Consider the following 27,519-nt stretch of genomic DNA (forward strand, 5'->3'; position numbering starts at 1 on the left):
ATAGAATGTCTCATCTGCCTCTTCATCCTGGTTGGGTGGCCTGTAACAGACTCCCAGCAGGATATCTGCCTCATTGGCCTTCTCTCTCATCCTTACCCATAAGCACTCTACTTGGTCTTCACAATTGTTGATTTGTATACAATCAAAACTCTCCCTAACATACAGAGGCACCTCACCACCTCTCCTTCCTTGCCTATCCTTTGGAAGAGCTTACAGCCATCCATTGCAGCATTCCAGTCATGAGAAGCACCCTACCATGTTTCTGTGATGGCAGCTACATAATAGCTGTCCCGCTACACAATGGCTTCCAGCTCCTCCTGTTTGGTGCCCATGTGGATTGGTGTAGATGCACTTGAGTTGGGCTATCGATTTCACCCCCAACTCCGGCATGCCACCCCTAGGCTTATCTCTAGTGAGCCTGGTTTTATCCCCTTCCCCCTTCAAATCTAGTTTAAAGCCCTCTCGATGAGGCCTGCCAGCTCGTAAGCTAGAATCTTTTGCCCCTTGGAGAGAGTTGCACTCCATCTGCTGCCAGGAGGCCCGGTGCTGTGTAAACCGCCCCTAATTAGTAAGTTCCCCATAACTAAGGAACAACAGCCTGACTGTAGTCTGATCGCTTTCCTTGCTTCTCCAGTGTTCTCTTCAGCTTTTAATTTGCTTGAAAATAACAATCAAAAAGTATTTACATGGAACTAGTTGGTGCTTTAAGAAAAAAATGTGTATATCCCTTTCCTAAATGTAAAAAGAGGAGACTTGGTGCTCACAAGTGTGTCTGACAGCTAGACTAACTACTCAGTACAAACAGTTTTCATGTCATACTCTTGAAATATTTTTACATAGAGCTGCTAACAAGACCTTGAAGGATTACTCAAAAATGTGTTTCTTTTGAGCATGCATTGCCACACACAGGCACTGAGAAAAAGGAAGAAAACCCACTACTATCACCACTAACATTACTGTAGTATTTTGTGCGTGTTCCTGCACTGACTTATGTTGGTGGCAATAAGCAAATCACTTATTTTTAAGTATTTGTGCACCTTACTGACTTCTATAGGCAGCCTAGCAGCCCTTTATTCATCATACATGTTAAAAACCAGGAGAGAGAACTTTTTGTGAAGAATGCTGGTCAGGAGGGGCTTGGAAATTGGAAACAAGGAGTCCATCTCCTGCTGCTGTATTCAGCAAGCCACCCTGCTAACTGAAGCACTAAACTGCAGCACCTGTGTGCAAAGTGTCACATTTGTGCCACTCTCTAAGCAGTGGGGAGACACTGCTACCAGTCTCTGTTCGGAGGGCAGTCCAGTTTTTCCAAGAGTCGAGAGTCCTCTGAAGGTGTCTGCCTTTCCGTCTTGGTTACAGAGTCGTCAAACACGTGAGTTAAACTTACAAAGTTATGCAAGAGGTATCAAGCTTCTTGCGTCCATTATTGGTAAGTAAGAAAACATTCAAGACATACCAGTCTATCATTTTCTTTCTAACAGAAGAGAATGCTGAGCATGCCCAAGAGGAGAATGAGACTCTCACATGCCTGACACTATCTGCCAAGGACACTAGGTACTACAGGACAGGGCTGAACCCAGAAAAAGAAATAGGTGGTTTGTACTTTTTGCTTTTCTTCTGATATTAATCTGAGTCATTGCACTCTGTTTTGCTTCTGAGGTTAATCTGTCAGAATGTAACTTAAATGCATGTACTGAAGAGAAACATTACTCTTTTTCACATCATGTATTCCTTGTACTTATACTGGTTGTTATTAAATTATTTGAGAGCTTAAATCCCCTTTGTGCTGTACAGGTGTTGTAGTTTATTAGGACATCTCCATGTGTTGGTAGAATTAAGGAATGCTCAGTTTTCACAGGCTGATTTTCTGCACTAGCCAGACCCCACTTAAAAAAGAAAATCTTTTATCATTGATCCAAATAGTTCTTTCATCCCTTCTACTGAGTGGAAACAATGCCATCATCCCTCCCAGAATTATAATCTTTTTTGTTAAAACCAGCATAATTCTAGTTTAGTAATCTGCCTTGAGGTGACTAAGGAAAACCCTGACTGTTTGAGAGTAGATACACGTCTGTTACAGTAGTAGGTGCCTACCTTCCTTGTTCCTCTCTTGTCTTCTTCCAGAGCTAGTACAAGGAATCACGCTGGCTACTTGTCCCTTCACCAGTAGCAAGGTAGCTCTAAGCAAGTCAGAGTCCCGTGATATTCCCATAGCCTACTGAGGAGCGGAATGGGCAACCAACTACCTGAACCTATGCAAAGCAAAGGAGATTGCTCTGGTTCCCCAGGGGACATCACGCTGGCAAACTGGATCCATGATCAAGTCTCTCTGCAAGATGAAGGAAAGCCTTTTGTCCTGATTGTGCAGTGGGGTTGTCCAGAGCAAGTCTTCCAACAGTGAAAAAACTTCTGTTAGTTCTCTGGTGATAGAGCAATATTGGGCATTTTTATTTCCCAGTTCTCTAAGTTCAGTTATAAGTTTCTAATTTAACATAAATGAAAACTTAGAAAGGAGTCTGAGATTTGGCTTGTGTTGATAAGATGAACATAATTGCGGTACATATAATTTTACTCAATTTACAGATCTGTGCAGTCAACCTTCTCAGAGAAAGTATTTCTAGGTCTAGCAGAGGTTGTCTATGTTGGTCTTAAAATAGAGAAATGCACAGAATTTTGATTGTATGAAAAGTGTCTCAAAAAATTGTTAGCCTGACAGGGAAGCTTCTAGGGCTGCTCCCAGGTCCAAGATAGTCCCAATTTAGTCCAAGAATTTAAGAGTTTGGGGAAAAAAATAGCTGCATGTAAGAGTTTGGGGGAAAAAAAAGCTATTATAAATCCTAGAATAAAAAGATCATACTTAATCTGCTAGAAGTTATTAATATTTCTTTAGAAACTGTGAGATGTACTGTTTATTAGTGCATAAAAAACAGGCAGCTGGTAGAGTCTTTTTTCATTGTTCAATATAGACACATAAGAATTAAGTCTGAGATGTGAACCAAAACATTATTTTAATACTAATAATAATTACCGCCTGTGTCACTAACTAAAAGGTGTTACAAGTAATGCAGGTAACATTTTCCCCTTTAATCTGGTAATATGCCACAAGTATATTTTGAAAAACAGGAACATGGAAGTAAAACCTAGCCAGAACACAGCTGTGTGTGTTGAATGAGAGTTATCAAAGTCATCTCATTGCATCTTGGTATTTCTGCTGCATTCTCTTGGTTTGTCTAGAAAAGTAAAGCTTGGAGACAATTAACCACAACAACTGAGGAGTTAAGCCCAGAAGAATAATAAAATTGTGTTTAAGTCAATAGCTTAAAGGAAACAGCTGTGCAAGAGCAATGACTTTTGAAACAGGGTGTATCTTGACAGAAGCTCAGTTCCCATATATTTCAGCCTTGTTCATTTGTCAACATAAAGGGAAGATAAAGTCTTGTGGGATTAAGTAAACTCCATAGCTAAAAACATAGTTTGACACTTCTTGTAGACATATGACAAGTCTACACAAAGAATATATTGGTATTCTTTTCAGCTATAAAAGAATATGTTTTTAAGAGGGTGAATACTTTTATTGAATTTAGATTCCAGCAGTGTAACATTAGTACCATCAAATAATTTAAACCAGATTTTGATACATTTTTCTTCTTTTCAAGTTTTACAAATACAGATGGTAAGGAAATCGTGTGTGAAATATTTCTAAATGGAAGCCTTAATTAATATTTAGAAACTATTTTGCAGTTGGTATAATTTCTAAAACTGTTTATCTAATTTCTTAAAATATGTGCCATAATTAGAATTGAATAATTTTCTTAATTTTATTCAGTGAATGCAGAATTTTTGTCATTTTAAGTTCTGTATTTCATGTGTATTTTCCAGCAACCTTATAGCATACCTGTTCCTAAACTGACCATACCATCCGCACTGGTGCTAATTGTGCTATATGCATTACACGTTGTTCATGAGGAACAAGTGACAGACACCAAGAGTGTCAGATCTGTAATTTATGTCAAACAGTTTTGGTGAGAGTGTAATAAACTGTGACAGAAAGTCTGACTGCCTTGTGGAGCACCAGAATGCAAGAACAGGAAAGTCTTCAGGCTAAACTCTGTTCTCCTTTAGGTGAATATAAAACAATGATCCTTCTTGCCATACATTCACATTGATGGGTGTGTTGGGTTTGTGTGGCAATGTTTTGGTAGCGGTGGCTTCTGTGAGAAGTTGCTGGAAGCCTCCCCCATGTCCGACAGAGCCAGTGCAGCCGACTCCAAGATGGACCCGCTGCTAGCCAAGGCCGAGCCCATCAGCGATGATGGCAGTGCCTCTGGGAGGGCAGAGTTAAGAAGGGGGAAAAGAAGACCGCACAACTGCAGGGGGAGAGAGGGGTGAGAAGATGTGAGAGGAGCAGCCCTGCAGACCCCAGGTCAGAGCACCAGGAGGGGCAGGAGGGGCTCCAGGCGCCGGAGCAGAGGTTCCCCGGCAGCCCCTGGGGAAGCCCATGGGGAGGCCGGCTGTGCCCCTGCAGCCATGGAGCTCCACGGGGGAGCAGATCTCCACCCGCACCCGGGGAGGGCCCCACACCGGAGCAGGGGGATGCCCGAAGGAGGCCGTGACCCCGTGGGAAGCCCACGCTGGAGCAGGCTCCTGGCAGGACCTGTGGCCCCATGGGGAGAGGAGCCCAGGCTGGAGCAGGGTTGCTGGCAGGACTTGTGACCCCGCGGGGGACCCAGGCTGGAGCAGTTCGTGAAGAACTGCAGCCCGTGGGAAGGACTCATGTTGGAGAAGTTCCTGGAGGTCTGTCTCCCGTGGGAGGGACCCCATGTTGGAGCAGGGCAGAGGGTGAGGAGTCCTGTCCCTGAGGAGGAAGGAGCGGCAGAGACAGCGTGTGATGAACTGACCACAACCCTCATTCCCCGACCCCCTGCGCCGCTCAGGGGGAGGAGGGAGAGAAATCGGGAGTGAAGTTGAGTCTGGGAAGAAGGGAGGGGTGGGGGGAAGGTGTTTTAAGATTTGGTTTTGGTTCTCATTATTCTACTTTGATTTTGATTGGTAATAAATTAAACTAATTTCCCCAGGTGGGGTCTGTTTTGCCTGTGGTGGTAATTGGTGAGTGATCTCTCCCCGTCCTTATCCTGACCCACAAGCTTCTCATATTTTCTCTCTCCTGTGCATCTGAGGGCAGTGATAGAGTGGCTTTGGTGTGCACTGGGCATCTAGCTGAGGTCAAACCATCACAACAGGCTTGTCCTAAAGTTTACAGCTGTGTAATGGAGAGCAGAATTTAGCCCTTTCATCCTTTTTCATAGTAAGCTTCCACTGATTTTGGCAAGACAAAGATCCTGAGTCAGAACTGATGTTAACCCTCAGAAATTAGCAGAAGGTATTTTGGGATCCCTTGTGAATCATAAACTCCTCCATCTTTGTTTTGGTTTGGCAAACCCATTGCTATTGCCATGTGTAGAGAACAGCTGAGGTTTTTCTTCCACGTCAAACATCACAAGGTTAACTTTGCAAAGAGCAGTTCCACAGAAATATATTATACTTTTCATTCATGGGCAGCCTCTTGGTTTTTTTTTGTGAAGTGTCTCATGCCAGCTTACCCTCTAGTAGGTATCTGGATGGTCCCAAGCCATACTTCCATTATGTACTGTATTTACAGCATCTTGTTATTAAAATCCCAACAAACAGAAGGAAAGAAGTCATCCTTGGCAAACCATAACTACACCTCATCTGTCCAGGTGTGTGAACTTCACTGCTTCTAGAGGAGTGAGGTGTCTACAATGAAGTCTGCATGTTTATAGCTGGAGCTACAGGTGTAGCAAGTCACACCCTTTGCCTGGCTGATGGATGGGAGATTGGAGCAATGATGATGGCTTGAGGAGGTGGGCAAACGACACTGGCATTTTACAGTCTGAACACTCAGAGCTGAGTCAGAGCTTGAAGAGCTTTAGGAGCAGAAAGATACAAACATGCTTTGAAGCTTTTACTGTCCTCTCATGCGCAAGTCTCAGACTAGGGATCTGGGCCAAGAAGTACTGTTATCTTAGAAACTTATTTAAAATGCAAATCACATTAGACTGTTTTTCACTTGGAAGACGTGTCATGTGTCTGCAAAGACAACTCCAGAAAAAATAAAGCATGTCCAAAATGTGCCCATAACTTGATATTTACTGTGATGAAAAAATGCTGAAATTTCCAGTATAGCAACAGGCACAGCTGTCTGAGCAAGTTTATTTGAACTTCAATAGCTGAAGTTAAATGGGTTTTGTTCATTTGCCTTCCTTAACAGTTCTGTGTGGCTGGTAGCATTTTTCTGGGTTTTTCTCCTACAGAAGCTACAAAGCGGCGTGTTCTTATTGCCATGACAATGTTGGGGTCAGACAAAAGTGTGGAAATGAAAGTGGCCATGGCCATGCAGAACTTTCTTAAGTCAACTCTTCAGTCTTTTTCTACCATCCTTCAACTGGATATTACGACCACACACACAAGTCAGCAGAATGGCTCACATGAACCCTCTCCATGCACTTCAGTGCAAAGTTAGTGGACTTAAAATGCTGCCAAAAGCTTCATTATTTTGGTATGAGAAAGTTAACTACAGATTTTAAAATCCACAATTTTATTCATAAGTGGAAAGGGTCACAAAACAATAAAACCATAGGAATCTGCTGCTAGTTGTGTTCCAATTGACAACTTTATTCCTAATCATTGTGCCATAATATTAATTGGTGGGTTTCCAATTTATGGTGCAATTAATGAGAAAGGAGTGTAGTCAGAAACCATAGGACTTACTTTCAAGCTGGAATTTTGTTGCTATCACACTGCTAACAAGAAAGAAAAAAATCATTGCGAGTTACTTGTCTATAAAAGTTCTAAAAAACTGTTACAATAATTACTAATTTAATGGATTTTCTCTGAAGTGGAACATATTTCTACAATGTATGCTAATAATTAAAAAAATTAAAAAACCAAAAACTTCTTGGATCAGAAAAACATAAAGAACCTAGAATGTGAAAGAAGACAGAGGCCGAAAGAAAGGACATTTGTAGGTTCATTCACAGTAATACAGGATTTCTCACCCAAAAATTTAGGTTAAAAAATCTCACACTCAGACTAATCAAACAGTTAAGCGACAGCTACAAAACCAGGAATGAGCAGAGGCAAAATCTATTTTAACTCTATTTCAGTACGTTCACACAGCAGAATGAGTATTGTAAAAGAATTTAGTAAGACCAACCATACATATGCTGTCTATGCTGATTGCGCATTCTGCTGTAAAATTGTATGGATGTGTACATACCATATATTTAGGATGTCATATAAGAATCTGGCACATAAATGCCCTTCACAAATAACACCCTTCAGAAATATTCTTTTCAGTGGTCAAATGAGAACTTTTGTGATGCTATAGCTAAAACCACACGTGTAAATATGTCTCACTTGTTTTGCTTGGGTGTGTACTTGATATTAATTCTTCTGTCTGAAGTAGTTCATTCTTTGCTTTTGTAACTTCTGTGGCAACATAGCATCTTGAGCTCTGCTTCATTCTCCTTTCTAGAAGCTCTTTCTCACTGCCCATTTTTGTTCCCTAGCATTTTGAAATTATTTTGTTACTGAGAATTGCAGTGGAGATGTGACAGTGTAGAGGCAAATGCAGATTGCCAGAAAGTTGGTATAATTTGAGCTTTCTCATTGACTCCCAAAGAACAGTTTTAGATCATTCTGTGTAACCAGAAGAATCAGTGGAGAAAATCCCTCTGTAGTGATGGAGGACAAAATTAAACCCTAAGCTTGTACAAAAAAAAGTCTTGAGCCGTGAGATCATCTGTTCATTTATTAGATAATATTATATCATGATAGGAAGGGAAGATACCCAGTGAGACTAGGGGATGGCATGCTATTGGGAGGCAGGTGGCAAGCAGGATGGTCATTCAGTGAGAGAGTGGCTCTCTACAACTACTTGAAAGGGGGTTGTGGCGAGGCGGGTGTTGGTCTCTTCTCCCACATAACTAGCGATAGGATGAGAGGAAATGGCCTCAAGTTGCACCAGGGAAGGTTTAGATGAGATATTAGGAAAAATTTCCTTACTGAGAGAATGGTCAAGCATTGCAACAGGCTGCCCAGGGACGTGGTGGAGTCACTATCTCTGGAAGTGTTCAAAAAACATGTAGATGTGGCACTTCAGGGTAAGGTTTAGGGGGCTTGGTGGTATTGGGTTGATGGTTGGACTTGATGACCTTAAAGGTCTTTTCCAACCTTAATGATTCTGTGATTCTGTGATAGTCCAGTATGATAGACTTCCCTACCTTAGAGACTGGGGTAAGAGCTTGAGCCTGGCATTGTTAACCGTATTTGACTTTGCAGTCTGTAAACTGCTGCTCATAGAAAAGTCTTTGTGGAACTGAGACCTTAGTTTGTTTTTCAGGCTGTTAGTCTCTGCCAGTCTGATCTTAAGAGCACTCTGTGCAGGCCAGAAAGGCATATGTGTATGAATTATTTAATCCTATGTGTATGCATAGGATACATGCATAGAAAAAAATGCATATAAAAATGCAAAACAAAAAATGCAAGTACACCTGTCATTTGTGTATAAACTTATTTTCTCATACTAGCATGAGACTTGTGATTATCACTTTTTAGTGTGCCATTAAAAAATTCACCATTAAAAATAATCACTGGTGTCATTTTACAAATTTTAATCCCTCAAGTAGTTTATTTTTGCAAAAGCCTACATCCCCATTTTTCTACTTGTAAGAGGGCTGAATATAAGTATCTCTGTGACACAGTAAATCAAACACTCATTTGCTGGTTTTATGCTACATTAGTTGTTATACTGAAACAGCTAGCAAATTGTAATTTTTGTGATCATTTCCATCAATTCTCTGCACCAGATTGCAAGTAACAGCTTCGAGTACATCCTGTTTACCATCATGGGTAATTGCCAGTGTATTTTTGGTAATTGTGTAGTCAGAAATGGAAAAAACAGTTTTACTAAAAATGGCAGAAATATTACTTTCCAATACTGACTGTGAGTATTGTGCTGTGGTTAAAGAACTGAGACTGAAGAATGTGATTCTGCAGTCAGTCCTTCCATTGCCTGATCACTAACTAACTTGCCTGCAAATTCTGTGTGTAAATTGTTTGCAGGATTGTCCCAGGTCTTTCACAGCCTTATTTTTGTAGTGGAAATTATTGACAGCAGACACATGTGTGTGGAAAGCCAGGGATAGATAGCTTTACAATACAGGATTCAAGAGCTGTTCAAATTTATGTCCTACATTATTGGAACCCAAAACTTCCATGGTTGCTGGGATGGGTCTGGGCTTGCTGAAGATACAACGTTGGAGGTGCTAATCACCTTCCTGTTTGTACTCCTAGTACAAAAGAATCTCCAATGAACCAACATTTGGTAGATCATCAATCAGAGCACAGAGAAAGTCAAGAGTCTTCTCATGCTAAACTAATTTTAATTGCTGTCTGCTGAATACAGGATTACAACATAGTTTAACCTGTTGGCCTATTAGCTGTACTGAAAAATTCACATCATGAATCAGTTTAACTTCATTACATTTCATTTGTCAATTGGAAAAAAACAGCAAGTGTCCAGCCTAATTCCAAATCCATACGTGCAAACCCCAGCATAACAAGCACAAGGATGTGCAATGGATAGATGTCAGGCCTGGGTTGTAAGAAGGAAAACTGTGTTTTGTGGTACTACATCAAAGTTAATATGCCTGCCTCGCAGGAGGCCAAGGCATTTTAGATCAGCTTTCTGTGAAGCAAAGTTAAGTACATGCAGGTGGCATCATGGTCCACTGAGAAGACACACTAGCTTGTATTGATGACAGTTTAAAGCTTTCTGTGCTGTATTCCAACATCGCTGCATTGTGGACCAAAGGTGCTCAAATACAAAGTCTCCTCACATTTTTATCAAATTAATAAGCAATTATTCCATTGTTTCTCTAGCAGACATAAAAGAGATTCACATGACAGCTCTGGATTCTTTGTATTTTTAAGATATCTGAATTACTCATGAAAGTGGAAAATCTAGAGACTGTTCTAATTACAAGTACTTTCATAATTAGGAACTTTAGATAGTATCTATTTTCTGCCTCTCTCTCAAGGACATGATAACACTGGGGTCTTAGACCTGAATTTTCTTTTCCCAGAAGCTGTGTCCTTAGTCTGTCTTGGCTTGGTTCTTGTCTTGTGCGTTCATCTTCTGTATTACTTGAACAGCTGTTTGGATTCTCTTTTGAACACTTGAGGAACGAATGGTCAATCTGAGATGTCCTAGGAAGTATTCTAATACCTAGTTTATAGCTGTAGCTTTCTCTAATCTAGGGATAATCTATCTGTCACTGTCAACCTTCATTTCTCTTGACAGAAGTGTAAACAAGTACTCTTAAGCTCTGAACTGGATCTCCATTCTTTTGTAACTATGTCCACTTACTAAGCTTATTTCAACTTCATGCACACATTTTTAATATTTTATCATTTCCACATTTCTCCCTACCTGTCTTCCATCAAGGTCACTCTCTTTCTAGAAATTGTTTCAGTCATCTCTGACTGTCTATTTTCTTGTTTCATTTTCCCATCAAAAATGAGCAGATCTTTCAAAACTGATAAGGGTCTTTACTAAACTTTGGTTTTCTGTGCACAGGATTCCAGAGGTCCTGTTACAAATGAAAAATCATAGAATCATAGCATCATAGAATAGTTTGGGTTGAAAGGGACCTTTTAAGGTCAGCTAGTCCATGCCCCCTGCAGTGAGCAGGGACATCTTCAACTGGATCAGGTTACTCAGAGCCCCATCCAACCTGACCTGAAACGTTTCCAGGGATGGGGCATCTGCCACGTCTCTGGGCAACCTGTGCCAGTGTTTCACCACCCTCACGGTGAAAAATATCTTCCTTGTATGTAGTCTACATCTACCCTCTTTTAGTTTAAAACCATTACCCCTTGTCCTGTCGGACAATAAGGTCTCCCTGGAGCCTTCTCTTCTCCAGGCTGAACAACCCCAACTCTCTCAGACTTTCTTCCTAGGAGAGGTGTTCCATCCCTCTGATCATTTTGGTGGACCTCCTCTGGACCTGCTTCGACAGGTCCATGTCTTTCCTGTGCTGAGGGCTCCAGAGCTGGACGCAGGACTCCAGGTGGGGTCTCACCAGAGCAGAGCAGAGGGGCAGAATTGCCTTCCTTGACCTGCTGGCCACACTGCTTTGGATGCAGCCCAGGATTCTTTGGATGTTGGCCTTCTGGGCTGCGAGCACACATTGCTGGCTCATGTCCAGCTTTTCATCCACCAGTACCCCCAAGTCCTTCTCGGCAGGGCTGCTCTCAGCCCCTTCATCCCCCAGCCCGTATCGATACCGGGGCTTGCCCTGACCCAGGTGCAGGGCCCTGCACTTGGCCTTGTTGAACCTCATGAGGTTCATCCAGGCCCACTTCTTGAGCTTATCCAGGTCCCTCTGGCTGGCATCCTGTCCCTCAGGGTCAACTGATTCATTCAGCTTGGTGTCATCTGCAAACTTGCTGAGGGTGCAGTCGATCCCACTGTCTATGTCACTGATGAAGATATTAAAAGTACTGGTCCCAATACGGACCTGTGAGGGACACCACTTGTCACTGATCTCCGTCTGCCTCTATATACTTTATTTTTACATGTGAAATACTTCATACTAGACCTAAGGTCATACCAATTTTAGCTAATCTAGAGCTTTAATCATATTTCGTTCTTCATCTGTTATAAAACATTTTTGCCAATATACACAGAGGAGCTGCAATTTTAATAAAAGTGTTTACAGATATTACTGGTTTTCAAACATGTATTGGTTTATGTTTATATGCTTATAGAAATAAACCTAAAAAATTGTGTTCCAATTTTTCATCCAACTGAAATGGACATTTTCTTAAGATTCCTATTGATGTGAAAAGATAAATCAGGGAATCTATATTCCAGGCTTACGCATTATATGTATACTGAGCATCACCACTTATATTTGTCATTTATGCTTGAAGTTTTACCACATTATCTCTGCTAGACAGTGGTTAAGCCAGCAGTATGCCTCCTAGGTTAATATGTACCTAGGTGAAAATGCAAGTGCATCAGCACTAGCTTAGTTTTCCACAGACTGTCTTTCAAGCTGGAGGTGGAATGGAGTTGTAGGTACAATGTAGCTCTCATACAATCAGGCTACTCAGTCCTGGGCTGAGTAATTTTAAAATTCGTTTTTCAGAGCAAGGATTTATGATGAAAAATGAGAATTCAGATGCATTGAAACTGGAGTATAGGGACTGGGTCAAAGACGACCTATCATAATCAAGGCAGGGAGGATGAGAGTTTAGTAAAGAAGAGAGTATATCTTTGATATAGTGGTGATATAACTTAAAGTAAATTGACGGTAAATATTTATTTACTTTACCTATTGCAATAGTGAATATCCAGTAAAGATAGTATCTTTATCTTTTCCCTGATAAAGTGAATTTTGTTGTCTTATACCCCTTGAGAAAATGCAGTTATTTTTTGAGCGCACTAATAATCTAACTGAATTTTTGCCTTCTCTTTACAATTACAAGGCAAAGGTGTACTTTTTTTTAAGTCCTTCTGTTTATGCTTAGTCATTGGAGAGCTTTTTGTTTCTCATTTATCAATAAAAATTTCTAGAAGATATTAAGACAATGTGATCTGGGCTCTGGAGGGAGGACTTACATTTTTCCAAAATATGGTGTTTCCTTCCTTGTGCTAAAAGAGCAAGGCAAAGAGCTGGATCTCAGCCAAATGGTCTACTCAGAAAAGCCCAAATGATAATGCTCCTGGGTTGCGTTAATATCACAAGGGAAGCATATATAAACATAGACAGGATGTACTAAATAAAGGTGATTTTAAATTGTACATTATAGCTAATTCAAGCACGTATATATAATCTGCATTCAATTTTCTGAGAACTGGGGGGGAAAAAGCAGAATTACTTTGTAAAAAAACCCCACCAAACACCTGAACTGGCTGAAGAAAAGGGGTGGCCTAACAAAACAGTCAGAAGAGAAGGGATAAATACAATACTAAAACTAGTATTTTATTTTTTAGAGGCTAAAAGGTCAAAGCTTAGGGCAAAATAAGGCAGTCTCATTATATATTCTCAGTGGCATTATGCTAAATGTAAAACAGCTTACCAGCTTCATTGGAAGCTGCTTACCAACATTATTAGTACAGAATTTCACAGTTGTTGGAGAACATCCATTATTGCTTTGTAAAGAAAAAAAGAATTTAAGATATTGATTATAAACCCTTCAAAAGTTATGGAATGAGAAGCGGCCAAAGCCTAAGGTGGAGAAGTCAGCTGGTTTTCAACTAAATACCAGCCAGACAATTTTCAACAGAAGGTGCACAATCTTATGCAAAACACTGATTAAAATGCTTAATCAAGTAAGCCGAGATGACAAACAAGACCAGCTGTAGAGCAAAGATTGTACCATATCAGCTGTGCACACAGTATGGCTCAGCCTTGAGAAATGTCCACATGAGAAGTAATAATTGACCAAAAAAGTGTTGTTCAAAAGAGAATCTGATAAAAAAATCTGCTTTACACCATGTTGATAAGGCAGCATTTCTTATGTAACATCTAAACTTTTAAAGAAAACCAACTTTGCCTTTCATGTAAAGTTGGTCTCCTTGAGATTTTTCTCCTTTGTTCTTTTTTAAAGAATATATTGGTTTTCTCTACAGTGTGTCTTATGAATATGTATAAGTTAAAAGTATGTTTTAATGAGTGACCATTAGCTGACTTCATATGGCTTTGTGTGTAGACAGTAGATGAAGAATAAACATGTCAAACAAAATGGCAAATAACTGTGCAACCATGATCAAACATTGTTTGCTTTCTTCTAAATGAAATTAATCCTGCTTCCCCATGGGATGAATGTTTGCAGACGGATAGTGATGCATATAAAGGCAGGAAAGAAGACCTGAAAAAATTTTGATTCTTTGTTTATATATGAGAGACTCAATTTCACATGAAAGTATAGCATGGACACAGACTTTATAATATGGAAGGCTGAATAGCAACTGTATATTAAGGACTATGTTCTCAAGTGTGCTTAAAAGTGGAACAAATTTCCTTCCATTCTTTTTGACTGTTCTGTTTGCCCAGGGGTCCTGGCATTCTTTCACTCCTTATTTAACTAAAGCAACAAAAATACAAAGTTCTGCCTGTGCTCAGGTAACTAAGCATTTTGGTTAAAGACTGTTATTTTCTATATCCAAGAAAGCAATGTTACTAACAATCATTTCTAGCCATCCTGGACTTCCCAGCCTGCAGAACCTGGTATCCACTTACTGTCAAATTGTCTGTGGAACATATTTCAGCGCAAGTCCAGAAGGGAGTATAAAATCCTGTCCCCAGAGTTACAGCAATTTCTCTCAGCTCTCATCTTGCTGTACTTTCTTTGCCAAAATACCCTTTAGCAACCCAACTAGTACTTAAGAATTCTTCACAAACCATTATCCCCTGTGTGTCTTCAATATTCTTCCCAAACATTTTCAGTTATATCCATTAATGTTTAATAACCAGCTTTCCCATTTGGTGTTTATTATACAAAAAGGTATCAATATTTTCAGTTCTTAAAGATTATAAGATTTTGTCTTCACTCTGCAGTAGCAGGAATTTTATCAAAAAGTCTAAATTTGGAGTTTTGTGTGACTATAAGAGTGTCTTATCCTATACTTCATTTCAAGGCATGATATTTGGTGGGAAGCCTTCAAAAACACAAACCTTAAAACCTGAATGCAAATAAAAGGAAGCTTAATGATATTATTTTTCTTAATTTGGTATATCTGAGTTGAGCCAATCACACTATTAAGTGATTAGCAATATCAGTACACTTGAAACCCTAAAGGCCTCCAGTGTCTTTAATGGAGACAACTTAAGTGATGATCTCAATTTTCTGAGTAACTAATCCCAAAAGTTCCCTATTCAGGGAATAGGGACATACTTCATTTTGTATTCCTCTTTCAGCATTGACAATACCTTGAACAATCCCAATAAAGTTTAAGAGTAATCATTATTTCTCTGTTTTCTGAAAAGATACTACATTACTTTTGTGATTTTTGCTGGGTATTTTTACATTTCGATTATCATTTGAAGTGTTAAAAAATTGACTGACTGAATGTTCTTAAAGAATTCAACCTGACACAAAATATTTGTTATTCAGAATAGCAAGTGACTTTGCAATAGAGTTTGGAGATTTTCCTCTGTTGAAGTGGAACTAGTACTAACCACTTCCGCTGACTACCTCCCATGTACACTTTTTATTCTGGAATTAAAATCACAGTAATTTTTTTTCAAAGAGAATTGGACAAAGCTGTGACCATGCTTGTACCTTGAGTGCAGAATTGCACAGAAAATGTGGACAAATAGAAGGTTTTCTAAATTGTTGATGGATTATGTTCTCAATGTGCTTGTAGCTTCAGTATAAAAGGGTAATTAAAAACAATTAATGGTGTTGCCCATAAATCTGGCAAAGGACCAAGAGCTGAGCAGAAAGTTCTTTTAGTTGTATAATCCCCTGCAGTATGATAAACAAAATGCTGTAAAGAGCCATGGGAAGGTTTTTCAGAAGTGCTTCATGAATTTTTGCAGTTTGTTTTCTGTTAACAGTTTTTATTTTCAAGTTAGTATTTCTAGAAACTATGAGAAACTTGTTTTGTGCAGAATTGTTCTCATTCTCTACATAGAGTGAAAATACGGTCATATAGTAGCTGTGTTTGCTATGAGTGCAGAACAGAAAAGGCCACGTAAAGGGTTTCAAGTTCCCATTTACTTATTCTGAAGCTACAGCTTCTCTGTGCCACTCTGAGCTGTCAGTAAATCACAGCTCTGAATCACCTGGAAAAGCAGCACGGTGTCAGCAGCATGGAGATGGATTTTCATTTAATTAGGCTCTTCATTCTGGCAAGAGGAAGCATGTGGGTGTCTCAGCAGAGTGGCCTGCGTGCCTCCCGCACATCGCTGCGGACCTCCCAGTGTTCAGACGGTTTTCCTGTGGCTTACATGCCTGGGTGTTAGAGAAGGGTGGAAGACAGAGGGTAAATATCAATGCTTGAAATCATGTCCTTCATTTTTATTTGGATCGCTTAATTCATTTTGACCAGGTTCTGAATGATGTAGACAGCAACAGAGATTTTTGATGTGCTTATGCTACTTATATTTACTCTAGTTAATGTTTGCTGTTGATCTAGAACACATTGGGTAAAGTGAAAACAATTCCTAACAATCAAGTGGCAAAACGCACCCATTATATCTCACATTCACTCTTGTATCTTCTCCGTAAGAAAATACTTACTCAATAGTCACTAAGTGGAAGTTAAATAGAGAAGAAAACTGCAACCTCCCAAACGATTCATTAGTAATATGCTATTGTCACAAATTATTGTCACAAATGTTTCTTCTTCTTTCACTCCCTCACCTGCCATCGAATCACCCTGACAATGTGTCCTCACTGCAAGTGTTGCCTATACATTTGTTGGACTTTTGTCATCCATTAGCTCACCAAATGTAATTAAAAAGTATTAGTGGGAAAAGGAAAGGCAGGTGAAAAGGCACCAGTGGCATAAGTGTTGTCATTTATGAACACCAACTTTTTTTTGAAGAGCAAGAACTTCAAAAGCTACAACTGTTGGAACAGCAAATGATGCCCTTCTGGCGCATCAAAACATAGACTACATAGGCTACACAGAAGATGTTGCATTGACAGTTTACAAGTCTACCTGTGAGTCTCTGAGGGTGTCATGATACAAATAAAAATGATTCTGCTGCCCAAGAGTAATAGTTAATGGCCCATGCAGAATGCCATCTCCATCTGTTATAAGATATATGATATATGATATACTTACATGAATACATGCAAGTCTTACTGAGAAAATTGTTAGATGGAGATGTTGAAAGAAGACAGGCCTGAAATTTAATTCGATCAGTAGAAACCTTTGTCCTGTGGACATGCCTTGCATGGGACTCCTTTGTGTCTTGGGAATTGACATTTGACTTTCTTTATATACATGCCTCAGCTGGCAGCATGCTCCACAGCAGGTACTCTGGAAAGCTTCCTGCTTGCAAAGTGCAAAAGAACTGTCCTTAGAGATGTAAGTACTCCTTGTTGATATATCCAGAACAGCTCAGCATCTGTGTTGTATTAAGCCAAATCAAACCAGATTTTTTCCCAGTTTCTCATTCCTGCTGATAGTGACCTTCCTGAGCCCTATGTCCTTTAAGAGATCAGTCAATTGAACTTGTTGTCTGTGACTTGCAGGTGCATTCAGACATCAAAATTTTGCTTAGGTTAAGACAGTCTCAGAGAATGAATCACACCTTAATTACTATGTTCCACCATTTGGTGTAGAGTATCATATATGCTAAAACAAAGATTCCTATGTTTATGTGATGTGACTATACAGCTGGAAGCCTGGAACCTGTACCTGGCTGTAGTTTGGAGGTAAATGGGGAAATGCTCACATTCCTGTAATATTCCAAGATATTATGGATTCCACCCTAACTTAAAAACTACTACTTGCATTTTGCATAAAAATTGCCTTTCAACGTGAACACATTTTGAACCTTCTGTCCTTTCCATCAAGGTAGCAGAGACTACCTATATGCTAATCAGATGCTGGCTCAATTGTTGCTTCAGTGCTTTGCTTTGTAGCTAGGTGTACAAGATTCATAGGCTGAAAGAAAGGATAAATTGCAGAAAAGGCTGATTCTGTAGCTACAGGAGGTGGGGTGTCCTGAAGGCTGATTCTTAGGCCAGTCGCTTGGTGTCCCTTTTGGATTAAAGTCAATGGGTAAAGCCTATAACACTGGTTAAACTTAAAGCACTGGTAGATCTGAGTCTAAAAATGGTCACTCCCGTTTGATTGCTTTAAGCAATAGTCTACTGTGCAAAAGTAAAACAATGTATCTTTGGCATTGTTCCCTAGACTTCTGCATTTTTAATCTCAAAAATACAGAAAACCTGAATCAAGCACTAGGCAAGTACCTCCGTGTCCAGTATTGGCATTGGCTGACTCTGCTCACTGGACTGGATCAGCCTTTTGTGATCTGACTCATCCATTCTCTACAGTCCTTTGCTTGCTCCCCTCCAGGACATGCCCAAGGAACTTGGATTCTCTAAGTTTGTTTGTCTGAATCAGCCCGATGAGGGCAAAACCGTACTTTTTAGGCATAGGTTGTGTGAATATGGCCCTTTGCCTGTGACAAACCCTCATCCCTCATGAGCCATCACTTATTTCATTAACTCATCAGAGGATTAATAACACTTTGATGAGAAACACTAAGAAATTGTAGGAAACTAGTTTGGGATTCATCTTACCAGACTGCCAGTATCAGCAGTGTGAGCATCTGAGCAGGTCCTGTTTTAGCGTGAAGACAAATAGGTACATCTTTAAAAAAGAACCTATTTTGAAATTAATTGCACCCCAGAAATGCCTTTTTCTTTTCACTGACTATAAAAAGAATCTACATTGGTCTAGATGCGTATTGGCATATGCGCACCAAACATGTCATGACTTCCATCTCTGGCCTTTAAAACCACCAAGCTCCCTGGATGAGTAAAACAGGCTCTCCTGCCATGTCAGCCTAAGATGGAACTGAGTTGAATGCCTTAAATAAAAATTATGACGTGGTTTTATGTCTCACACTTTGCCTGTAATACATGATACTACCCAGACCTCTGCTTCTGCGTTTGTAACACTGATAAGGAAACGGTAAAGCAAGAAAAAAAAAAAGCCTTCTGAAACATGGTGTCAATGGTTATATAAACAGCAAGTGCTTGCCACATGGCATCCAGTATATTTTGTTGCACATGTACAGTGATTTGTGTGCACTGTAGGGACTTGAAACCTGGTAGGAAATGAGATTGCGCAGTTTTGAATTTTTTTGCTGAACCTCTACTTCAATTCTACAATTGTTCCTGAACAGTTATTTATATTTTTGAAGTGTCAAGGAATTTCCAGTCAAAAGAAAATTCTTCTTTTTATTTGTTTTAGATGTGGGGTTTTTTAAAAACAAAATTTATTCAGAAATTATTTCTTCTTTTTATTTGTTTTAGATGTGGGGTTTTTTAAAAACAAAATTTATTCAGAAATTATTTCTGCTGGTATTGAAGTACAAAATATAATTTCCAGAATAACCTGAATAGACCTAAAATAATTGCAGACCAGATTTCTCCCTAACTCACCTTTTGATAGCTAAGTAAGTTTTTCACCACAAGTTGATCGTGGGCTAGACACTGGCTTTATGGAGAATTCTGTCCTAACTCGATTTGGAAATTGAAAGGAAGTGATGGAAGGGGTGACTTTGCTAAAGTTGAGACTAAACTGTACATATTTTTAGTTGTTCTTGTCTTGTTGTTGAGCTATTATCTCTGCATGGATTGTGACTATGGTAAAAACCAAGTCAAGAGCTGCTGGCTAAAAAAGAAGAGACTTTCTGCTTCCTCAATGGGTGAAGAAATAAATTTGCATGGATCAGTAAAAATGGCAATAATTGATATAAGCCCCCTCAGTGTTTGTACGAAAGAAGTCCTTCAACTGGTTTTGGTGGAAATTCAGGTGTAAGATAGTGCACGCCTGCAAATGCTGTGCGTCAGGAGAATAATAACTCATAAGAGCAACACTCTGGAAACATTTTATTGGTGGGAAATGTACAAACGCACAAAATAATACTGGGGGCTGTTGTGGAAGCAACAAAAGTGAACCATAATATTCTTTATCATTCATATTGACCACTGAATTGTGACAGCAAATTAAAGTTGTTTTTCAGGATTTTCCTATTGTTAAAACAATAAGTGTTGATAAGACACGAACAATGTGCTGGCTCTGATTAAAATGAGAAAACAATTAGTAGATTGAAGGGGCCGTCTTTTGTCTCTGTGATTGTTGTTGCTTTGAAAATTCAAATATAAAAAGAATTTCTTACAATTAAATTGAAGGGGAAAAAACCTAACATGAGCTTGATTGTTTTCAGAGTAGGAATGAAACTACATTAGGAGTGCTCAAAAATGTAGAAAGCAGAGAACTCTAAAGTCTATCAGAGTATTTACAGCTGACTTAAATATTTAGCTTGAAAAATATCATCCCCCTTACAGATCAGTAAGCCTAAGTACAAGTATTTGTTGCATTTGTTTTCAAACATTCACACATTTTGTATATTCCAAAGTGCAGCAGAGTGGATTAAAATAAATTAACAGTTATTTCTGAAGGATGCGTAACAAAGTTTTCAACACTTCTGTTCAACGCCAAAACAATTTCATCATTAAAGGAGGCATTTCATATTATCTTTGTGTATGCCCTGGTAGTGTTGAGATATGATCTACAGAAGACAGTTTTCTCCCTAACATCCAGATGAAAGAAGCATAAAAGCATTTTCCATATAGGTCACTTTTGTACTTCAAGTGAACACCTCTGCAGTTTTTAAATATATTAAAGAAGATAAAGAAAAAAATGATGGATAGGAGCTTTTAGTGACTGAATACTAAATGTTCCCCTGGTTTGGTATATGATCACCATGATGTAGTGTAGTACATGAAGACGGAGATATGATAAAGAATTGATGAATAGCTAGTGGGACACCTATATATAGCTCTTACCTAAAAGCACATAACAACAAAGCAAAGGGAGTGTATGCACTCAGCGGTATACGTTAGCTCTCATTGACTTCACACTCTGACTTCAGGAAACATAATTACTTTAACCTGATTTAGCCCCACTTTCTAGAAAAAAAATGCATACTTTTCAGAAAAATATAAGCGATGCTGAGTCTTTGCAAAAGATATCAACGGGTTCTTTTGATGAGGAACATTGTACTGCATGAAACCAAGCAATGTGCGTGGACCTGCCCTCGTTCTTATCAATTAAATTCCTCAGTTGCAGGGCTGAAAATAACATTTCTTGTGTAAAGAGTTTGGGGAGAGTGGAAAAGCACTACTTATGAACTATGTAAAGGCAGAGTTTCAAATTAAATTAATTTAATGCTACTTATGAAGAGGTTTATGATTTAAAATAAGATATTTTGAAGTTGTAGAATTATAAAAATAGAAAAAAATAACACTTGTGATACTTGAGTCATGAACTTGACAGTAGTAGATATATGTATTTTTTCCAAATGCAGAGTTATTCAGGCTACTCCATTTTCCAGCAATAGCACCAGGATGTCTTGTTGTCCTGGCTGAGTAGTTGTGTATGAACAACTTCTTTACTGGTATAAGATGTTGGAGTCTTACTGTCCATTAGACCTTTCACTGCTCATTACTGTGTCAAAATAATAAAAAAGATTTCAGAGTTCACCGTTCTGTTTGTATTTCCAGGCTTTTCTTGTGGATCTTGGCTACTTGTACATTCTGTTAAATTCTGGAGGGCTGCTCTTACCCTGTTTTGATGATTTATTCAAGTGTGAATAAAGCAATGAAAGTCTTCTACTGAGACTTGGTCTCTCCTTAATGAATGTTACAGCGTGGATTACATTGCGTCCTAGAGAGCTTGTCCAGAGGCCATTTCTCTTTCAAGATACAGCTTCTGCAGTTTTTTATCTGGACAAGTGCTACTATGAAAATATTTGATGTATTTTTATACTTCTAGGTTTCTAAAATGCAATTTGGCAGATGAAAACAGCTTGGCTGGGAGCCCATGCCACATTAGTTTTCCAGGAATGATCAGTTTGCACTCTGAAGATGACAGCATAGTTTCTACTAGTGAAGAATTTGGAAGATGCTTTGGAGGCATGACCAAAGCATTAGGTCATTTTCTTCCTTTTTTTTTTAAAGAAAGTTTCACTTGCAGTTAGCTTATTAATAGAAAAGATACTTAGTCTTACGGAAGCTCCCGCTGCAGACATTGCCTCCGCTAGGAAGGACCCTGTGACTTACAACGTAGCATCGGTTGACATGACTCTCTAGGGAGGCGAGATCTAAAATACATGCTGAGCATCCTGAGCAATATGCTCAGAGATCAACTACACGTAAGGAGTAAATGATCCGTAAGGTGTCTTACTGTTCCACTTAGTATATCTCAGGTATCTTACATATTTTACTGTTTTGTTGGGGGTTTCTGAGTTCTTAGAATTCTGCTTTCTGCACTTGTTCTTTGTGTAAGTTACTTGCTCTGAATGTGTCTTTGAATCCTGGGTTCGTTCTTCTATATGATATGACATAATTTTTCAAATTATTGTAGTATATGAGATCAAAAGGAATGATTTAATTTTCTGTAACAAAAATTGTGAACTATAACATTTTGCTATTAGTTTAATGATAGTAACATTCCTTTTTAAAAGCATTATAAGTTATCTTCATAGTTAATATGAACTGAATAATATGAATAGTCAATAAAGTAATATTTTTATTTAGCGAAGTGAAATTTAAAATTCTGTAATATATACAAGGCATACTAATTTTTATGAAAATATTTTGCTATGGGGTGTGTGTACCTTAAAAAGTCAGACAATATGGATTATGCAGTTTTGTTTGTGCACTTTAATACGGTATAACCATTTCTCTCATGGGACACTAAATAAAATGGAAGAGTATACGGTCATTATATTGTAGGGGCCATTCCATTCTGAATTGTAGCAGTGTAATTAATTTATTAAAGTATATCACATCTCTTAGTTCAAGAAAAAAATACCTTAATTAATTTGTAAGTGGCTTTCCCTGTCTTATCTTGATTATGTAGGATGCATGCCTCCATAGAATTACTGAAGTGATCAATTATTTTTTACTCCTGAGTATCTGCAGTGTTTTCAAGTGTAGTCCAGTAAAAAAAAAAGAGAAATGTTTGCTGGCCAGTAATTGCATTGTGGAATACAAAGAAAGAGAAAAAAATACACACTCAGGCATCTCTTTATACTAACTTGTAAGAATTAAATTAAAGTGTATATATTTTCTTTTTCTAAAAACAACATTCTAACAGCAGCAACAAGTTTTTGATGTTCCTGTCTAAAACTTACTTGCACTAAGGCAGTGTTGAGTGCTTTTCTCCCGTGAGCTGTTTTCCACAGTGAGTGTCCTTGACCAAACCAGAAAATGAATTTGATTTCTCTAATGCAAAAGGTAATTGGATTTCTCTTTATGGAATGCATACCTTTAATGACTGTCTCTGCTTCAGCCAATTTAGCCGCAACTGACCTGACATTGATCTAGTGATATGACTGTAAATAAATGCCAAAGCTGGGACATGAAAGACCAACTGTCTGATATCAGAAAGAACATTTCGTGCCTCATCTTGCCATTTTCCTCAGAAAATGTCTCCTTCTGGAATGTCATTCTTATGAAACATGCTACTCTAATTATTGGTCGCAGAGCACCAGATCACATCTTCTACCAAATATAAGTATTTCCCAGAACGCATCTGGAGAAAATATTTTGAAAATTGCATAAAACCCCTTGAAATATCTGTTGTTCTTTGCAAATACTCATTACTACATAGACTAGTAGTAGTAAGAGAAAAACGTATTAAGTAGTGGATTAAATCTTTACAGAGGTCTTGTTCAGAATTAAATATTTAGCGATGTATTTTTTACTTATAAGAAAGTATCATAGCATGCTGATCTGAGAAAAGATTTATGTACATAAAACAATTAGTAAAGATGGTAAAGAGGATATAATCTGATCTTTTTTCAGGCTAGGCTTAATGGAATCATAAAATCCTAGATGTGTTTTTCTATTTATTTAAAATATTTGTTATCCTCTGGACACATAGCCCTTCAGGCTAATATGCTGAGCACTTTTAACCCCAAATTGACTTGGAACCAAAATTTTGAAGTTGAATGTAGTTTATATGTAATTCTAATTTAGTCATGGGCCATGTGTTCTATTTGATAAACACTGTTAATGTCATTGATTGAAAGTAGTAGCTCATGTTCTGGATGGTAAACTGGATTTTAAAAACTCTGTATATGAAAATAAATGCAGTGGAAAATAAAAAGAAATCTTGACTTCAATTTGAAGGTATTTCCTTTTGAAATCTCATTAAAGAGTTATTTTCAGACTAATCAAAACAGTAGTTTTCCACTGTGTACTGATACCAATGAGAGACAGTAAGAATTTGTTTTACTTACCTGTATTTTGAAGCAGGTGCTCACCCCCGTTTCCTTTATCTGCTCAATTATTCCTTAATCTTTACATATGGGTAGGTTTTCCACTCTTCTGGATCTTTTGCACAACGGAATTGATGAGTTTACTGTAATGTTACTTTTGGTGCCTCTTAGTACAGTTCACTTGAAGTAAACGGATATGAAAACACAGCTTCCCAAAGGTGCAAGCGCCTGAGGGGTATTCACCTTCCTCAATTAGCTGAAGTCATTTTTAGTATTTTTTGTTCCACCCAGAAGTAGTTCATGCATATGAGTCTCTGGACAGAGAAACAGATGGTCTCTTTAGATAGGAATTATGAAAATGAGATAAATATTTCATACTTTTTAAATTTTGTGCAAGTTTTAAGGGATTTTTGTGTCTCTAGTCCCAAATGGGCTTTTCTTACTGATACCAGGAAGCCAGAGGAGATTATAAATGGCATATAGTGCTTAATTCACGGGCTTGCGCTCCCCGGCTGCAGTTCTGATTTCAAGAGTGGAAATGGTGCTGATGCTGCTCCGAGGGAAGTGGGTCCCCTCTCCCAGGCTGGACCGGAAAGCTTCGTAGCCACAGGGTAACGTAGCTTACGTACTGTAGGTCGCTGTGACTTTTAGACTAGCTCCTCTTCTCTTCTTACCTTTGGATCTCCACGGGTTTCCTTGTTTCTCGAGGAGTGCCATGCACTTCTAGGGACAGCATATGTAGGACAGTGTACTTCACCTTGATTGCATATAGCACTAGAGATGCTATTTTTCTACTGTCTATTAAAATTATCAGAACTGGAGCATTCATGTCATACATAAAAGCAATGTTTGTAAAGTCCATGTTAGGACTTTCTTTGTGACACCGGTTTAACTGTGTATTATTTCCTCTTTCCCTGTAGGTCACTGATATGATGCTTCAGGACAAACCCTACCCAGACTGGGGAAAGTCTGCCAGAGCTTTCTGGAAGAAAGGAAACATTAGGATCATTTTATTCTGGTAGGGAAATAGTAAAATTATAGTATTGCAAATGAACCTTTTATAGAACATTCAAAAATATATGCTCTAACTCTCTGTGGCAGTAAGAAATACAAACAATACATAGTTGGAAAAAAACACCTCAGTCTAACAAAAAATTAATCATTACAAAAGCTGTACATGAGTGAACAATTACTAAACAAAATGGTGTAAAAATATAATTTTAAAATTGATTTATACTGTTTTTTTATTATATCTTTGATGCTATTTATAACTGAGTTGCAAATTTTTTGCTGTATGTGATAATATTTAGATGTCCTATAGTCAGTCCTTGTAATTAAGGCAAGTAGATGTGTGAGTGTCCTTTTGTGACCTTGAAATTAATTATAGCAATTCTTTGAATTAACACGAGTGGGATTTCAAATGGTGAGTCAGCCTCAGATTATTAAGAAAAATATTTAAAAATCAATGGGAAAAATTGCAAGGGCTAAGCATTTATTTGACGCCAAATGTAGCCTCTTTCAGGAAAATTGTCATTGTTAAAACAGAAGACAAATTGTGGCAGGAGAAATGGAAGATGGAAAATGTATAGTCTAACAGGCAGTCTGAAGACCTTATAGCTGAAGATAAAAGAAACTGCAATTTTTTCAACGACATCAGAAGCAGAAAACCTCATGAAAATATTAGCAGACCTGCTGTTTTTCAAAGAGTAGGCTTAGAAGGAATTGTTAGAGAGAAGTTGAAAGATTTATTTACATGGATTCTGCTACAGAAAATGCCATGAAATAGCTATACTTTTCAGGTAGTAAAAATGAGATATTATATTAAATTCAGGCAATTAAAGGAAATAATAAGAGAAAGTTAAAGACTAAGAAGAAAGGAGAATCAAATGGCTGATTGGCTACAAACAAGGTTTATAAGGAACTGAAGGGACTGAGCTGATCCAAATTTTACTAGTACTTAATTTCCTATTGAAAAACTGAATGTTAAAATTTGGCTATTTATTTTTTTGGTTTTGTTGCTTTTTTCCAACAAACTAGAATTATCCTACCATCTTGGTCTTGAAGTCTGAGTTCAGTATTAGCTAAACGGATTGAATACATCATCAATAATAGAAATATGAGCAAAACTCTAGATTAAATTTTGCTAAAAGAAGCAAGGGAAGCTTGCTGAAAGAAAACCTTCTCTGATCTTTGAACATGTCATCAAAATAATGGATGAGGAAGAAATGCTTGATCTAATTTATTTGGACTTTCAAAAGGCTTTTGACAAAGTTCTTTACTGAAGGCAATTAAGAAAACTAGTAAGCCCCATGGAGTGTGCTGAACATTTAGGAATCATCTCAGAAATGTGAAATGAAAGGTATAAATACAATAATAATTTTTGCTACATTGATAAGACAGAGGCGTCCCATTATTTAATGTTAGAAGTAGTACATTTCTATACATCATATATATTAGTGCCATGACAGAATTTAAAGACGAAGTGAACAATTTGACAAATGCTAGCATGGAAGAGGGGTCTTAGAAAGCTTGGTGAAAAAATGGACATGATTGATTGAAAAATGTGAGTTATGGAGGTGGGGGCTCAAACAGCTCTTTGTCATCATTGCGGGACGTGCAGAGGAAGAGTCTGTCTCAGTGTGTTGCGGTGGGGAAAAAGGTAAAGCAGATGAATAACAAAATGTTTACATAGGTACCAAGTGGGCTAGCAGTGATTACAGTGTCATTTGATTAAGTCAGCGAAAAGTTCAGTCTAGAATATCATTGATTTTTTTTACCCTTGTCTGAAGAATATCCTTGTCTGAAAGACTGGAAACGAGATTAGTTAAGAGTCAAGAAAAGAACTTAATTACACAAAAAGACTGGGAGAATGGAAAAAAGTGTTAAAAGCAAGGTGTCACAATAGGGAGATTTCAAATTTACATGCCAGACAGGGAGAACAATAAAACACTTAATACTTACTAAAGTACTTAAATATTGTTGTGAGAGTTGTTTTGACTTCTTGTGGTCTGAAATGTTATAAATCCATATTTTCTTTCAAATAATATTCACAGTAACAAATCCTACCAAAAGTTTAAAATGGAGATAAAGTAAAAAATGATGGTTCTTTTCATGCGTGATTCTCATACTAAAGAGTATGCTTAATGGGGATTTCAAAACCTGAAGGGTGACATAAATGCTGTTATTTTTAGCTTTAAGCAGTGAAACAAAATAGCCCTGGGCAACAGTCTACATTCTGTAGAGACGCTCTTTAGACAGTGCATGTTAGACATCAGTAAAAGTAGAGGTTTTTTTCCCCTAATAAGTAGGACAAATAGAGGGGGTAGTTAAAGTATTGATAACGTTATGCATGATGATGTGGGGTATTTGTATTTCATTTATTGTTGCTTAAGCAGTGTGATGTGAGCAGCCTCATTTCTGAAATGTCCTAAATGAAGCATCC

At 38.2% G+C, this 27,519-nt stretch overlaps 1 protein-coding gene across 1 annotated transcript in view; it reads left to right on the forward strand.

The window, feature by feature from the left end:
* The window catches only part of TMEM117 (transmembrane protein 117), a gene marked incomplete at its 3' end in the record, with an annotated part of 236,074 nt that overhangs the window by 135,480 nt on the left and 73,075 nt on the right, over window positions 1-27,519 (forward strand). The window contains exon 4 of the mRNA XM_082002533.1: window positions 24,998-25,095. Coding sequence (XP_081858659.1) covers window positions 24,998-25,095 — 98 coding nt within the window. The remainder of the gene's footprint in view (window positions 1-24,997; window positions 25,096-27,519) is intronic.

The sequence above is a fragment of the Phaethon aethereus genome (assembly GCF_964289735.1).
Source record: "Phaethon aethereus genome assembly, chromosome: 1".
Lineage (NCBI taxonomy): Eukaryota > Metazoa > Chordata > Aves > Phaethontiformes > Phaethontidae > Phaethon > Phaethon aethereus.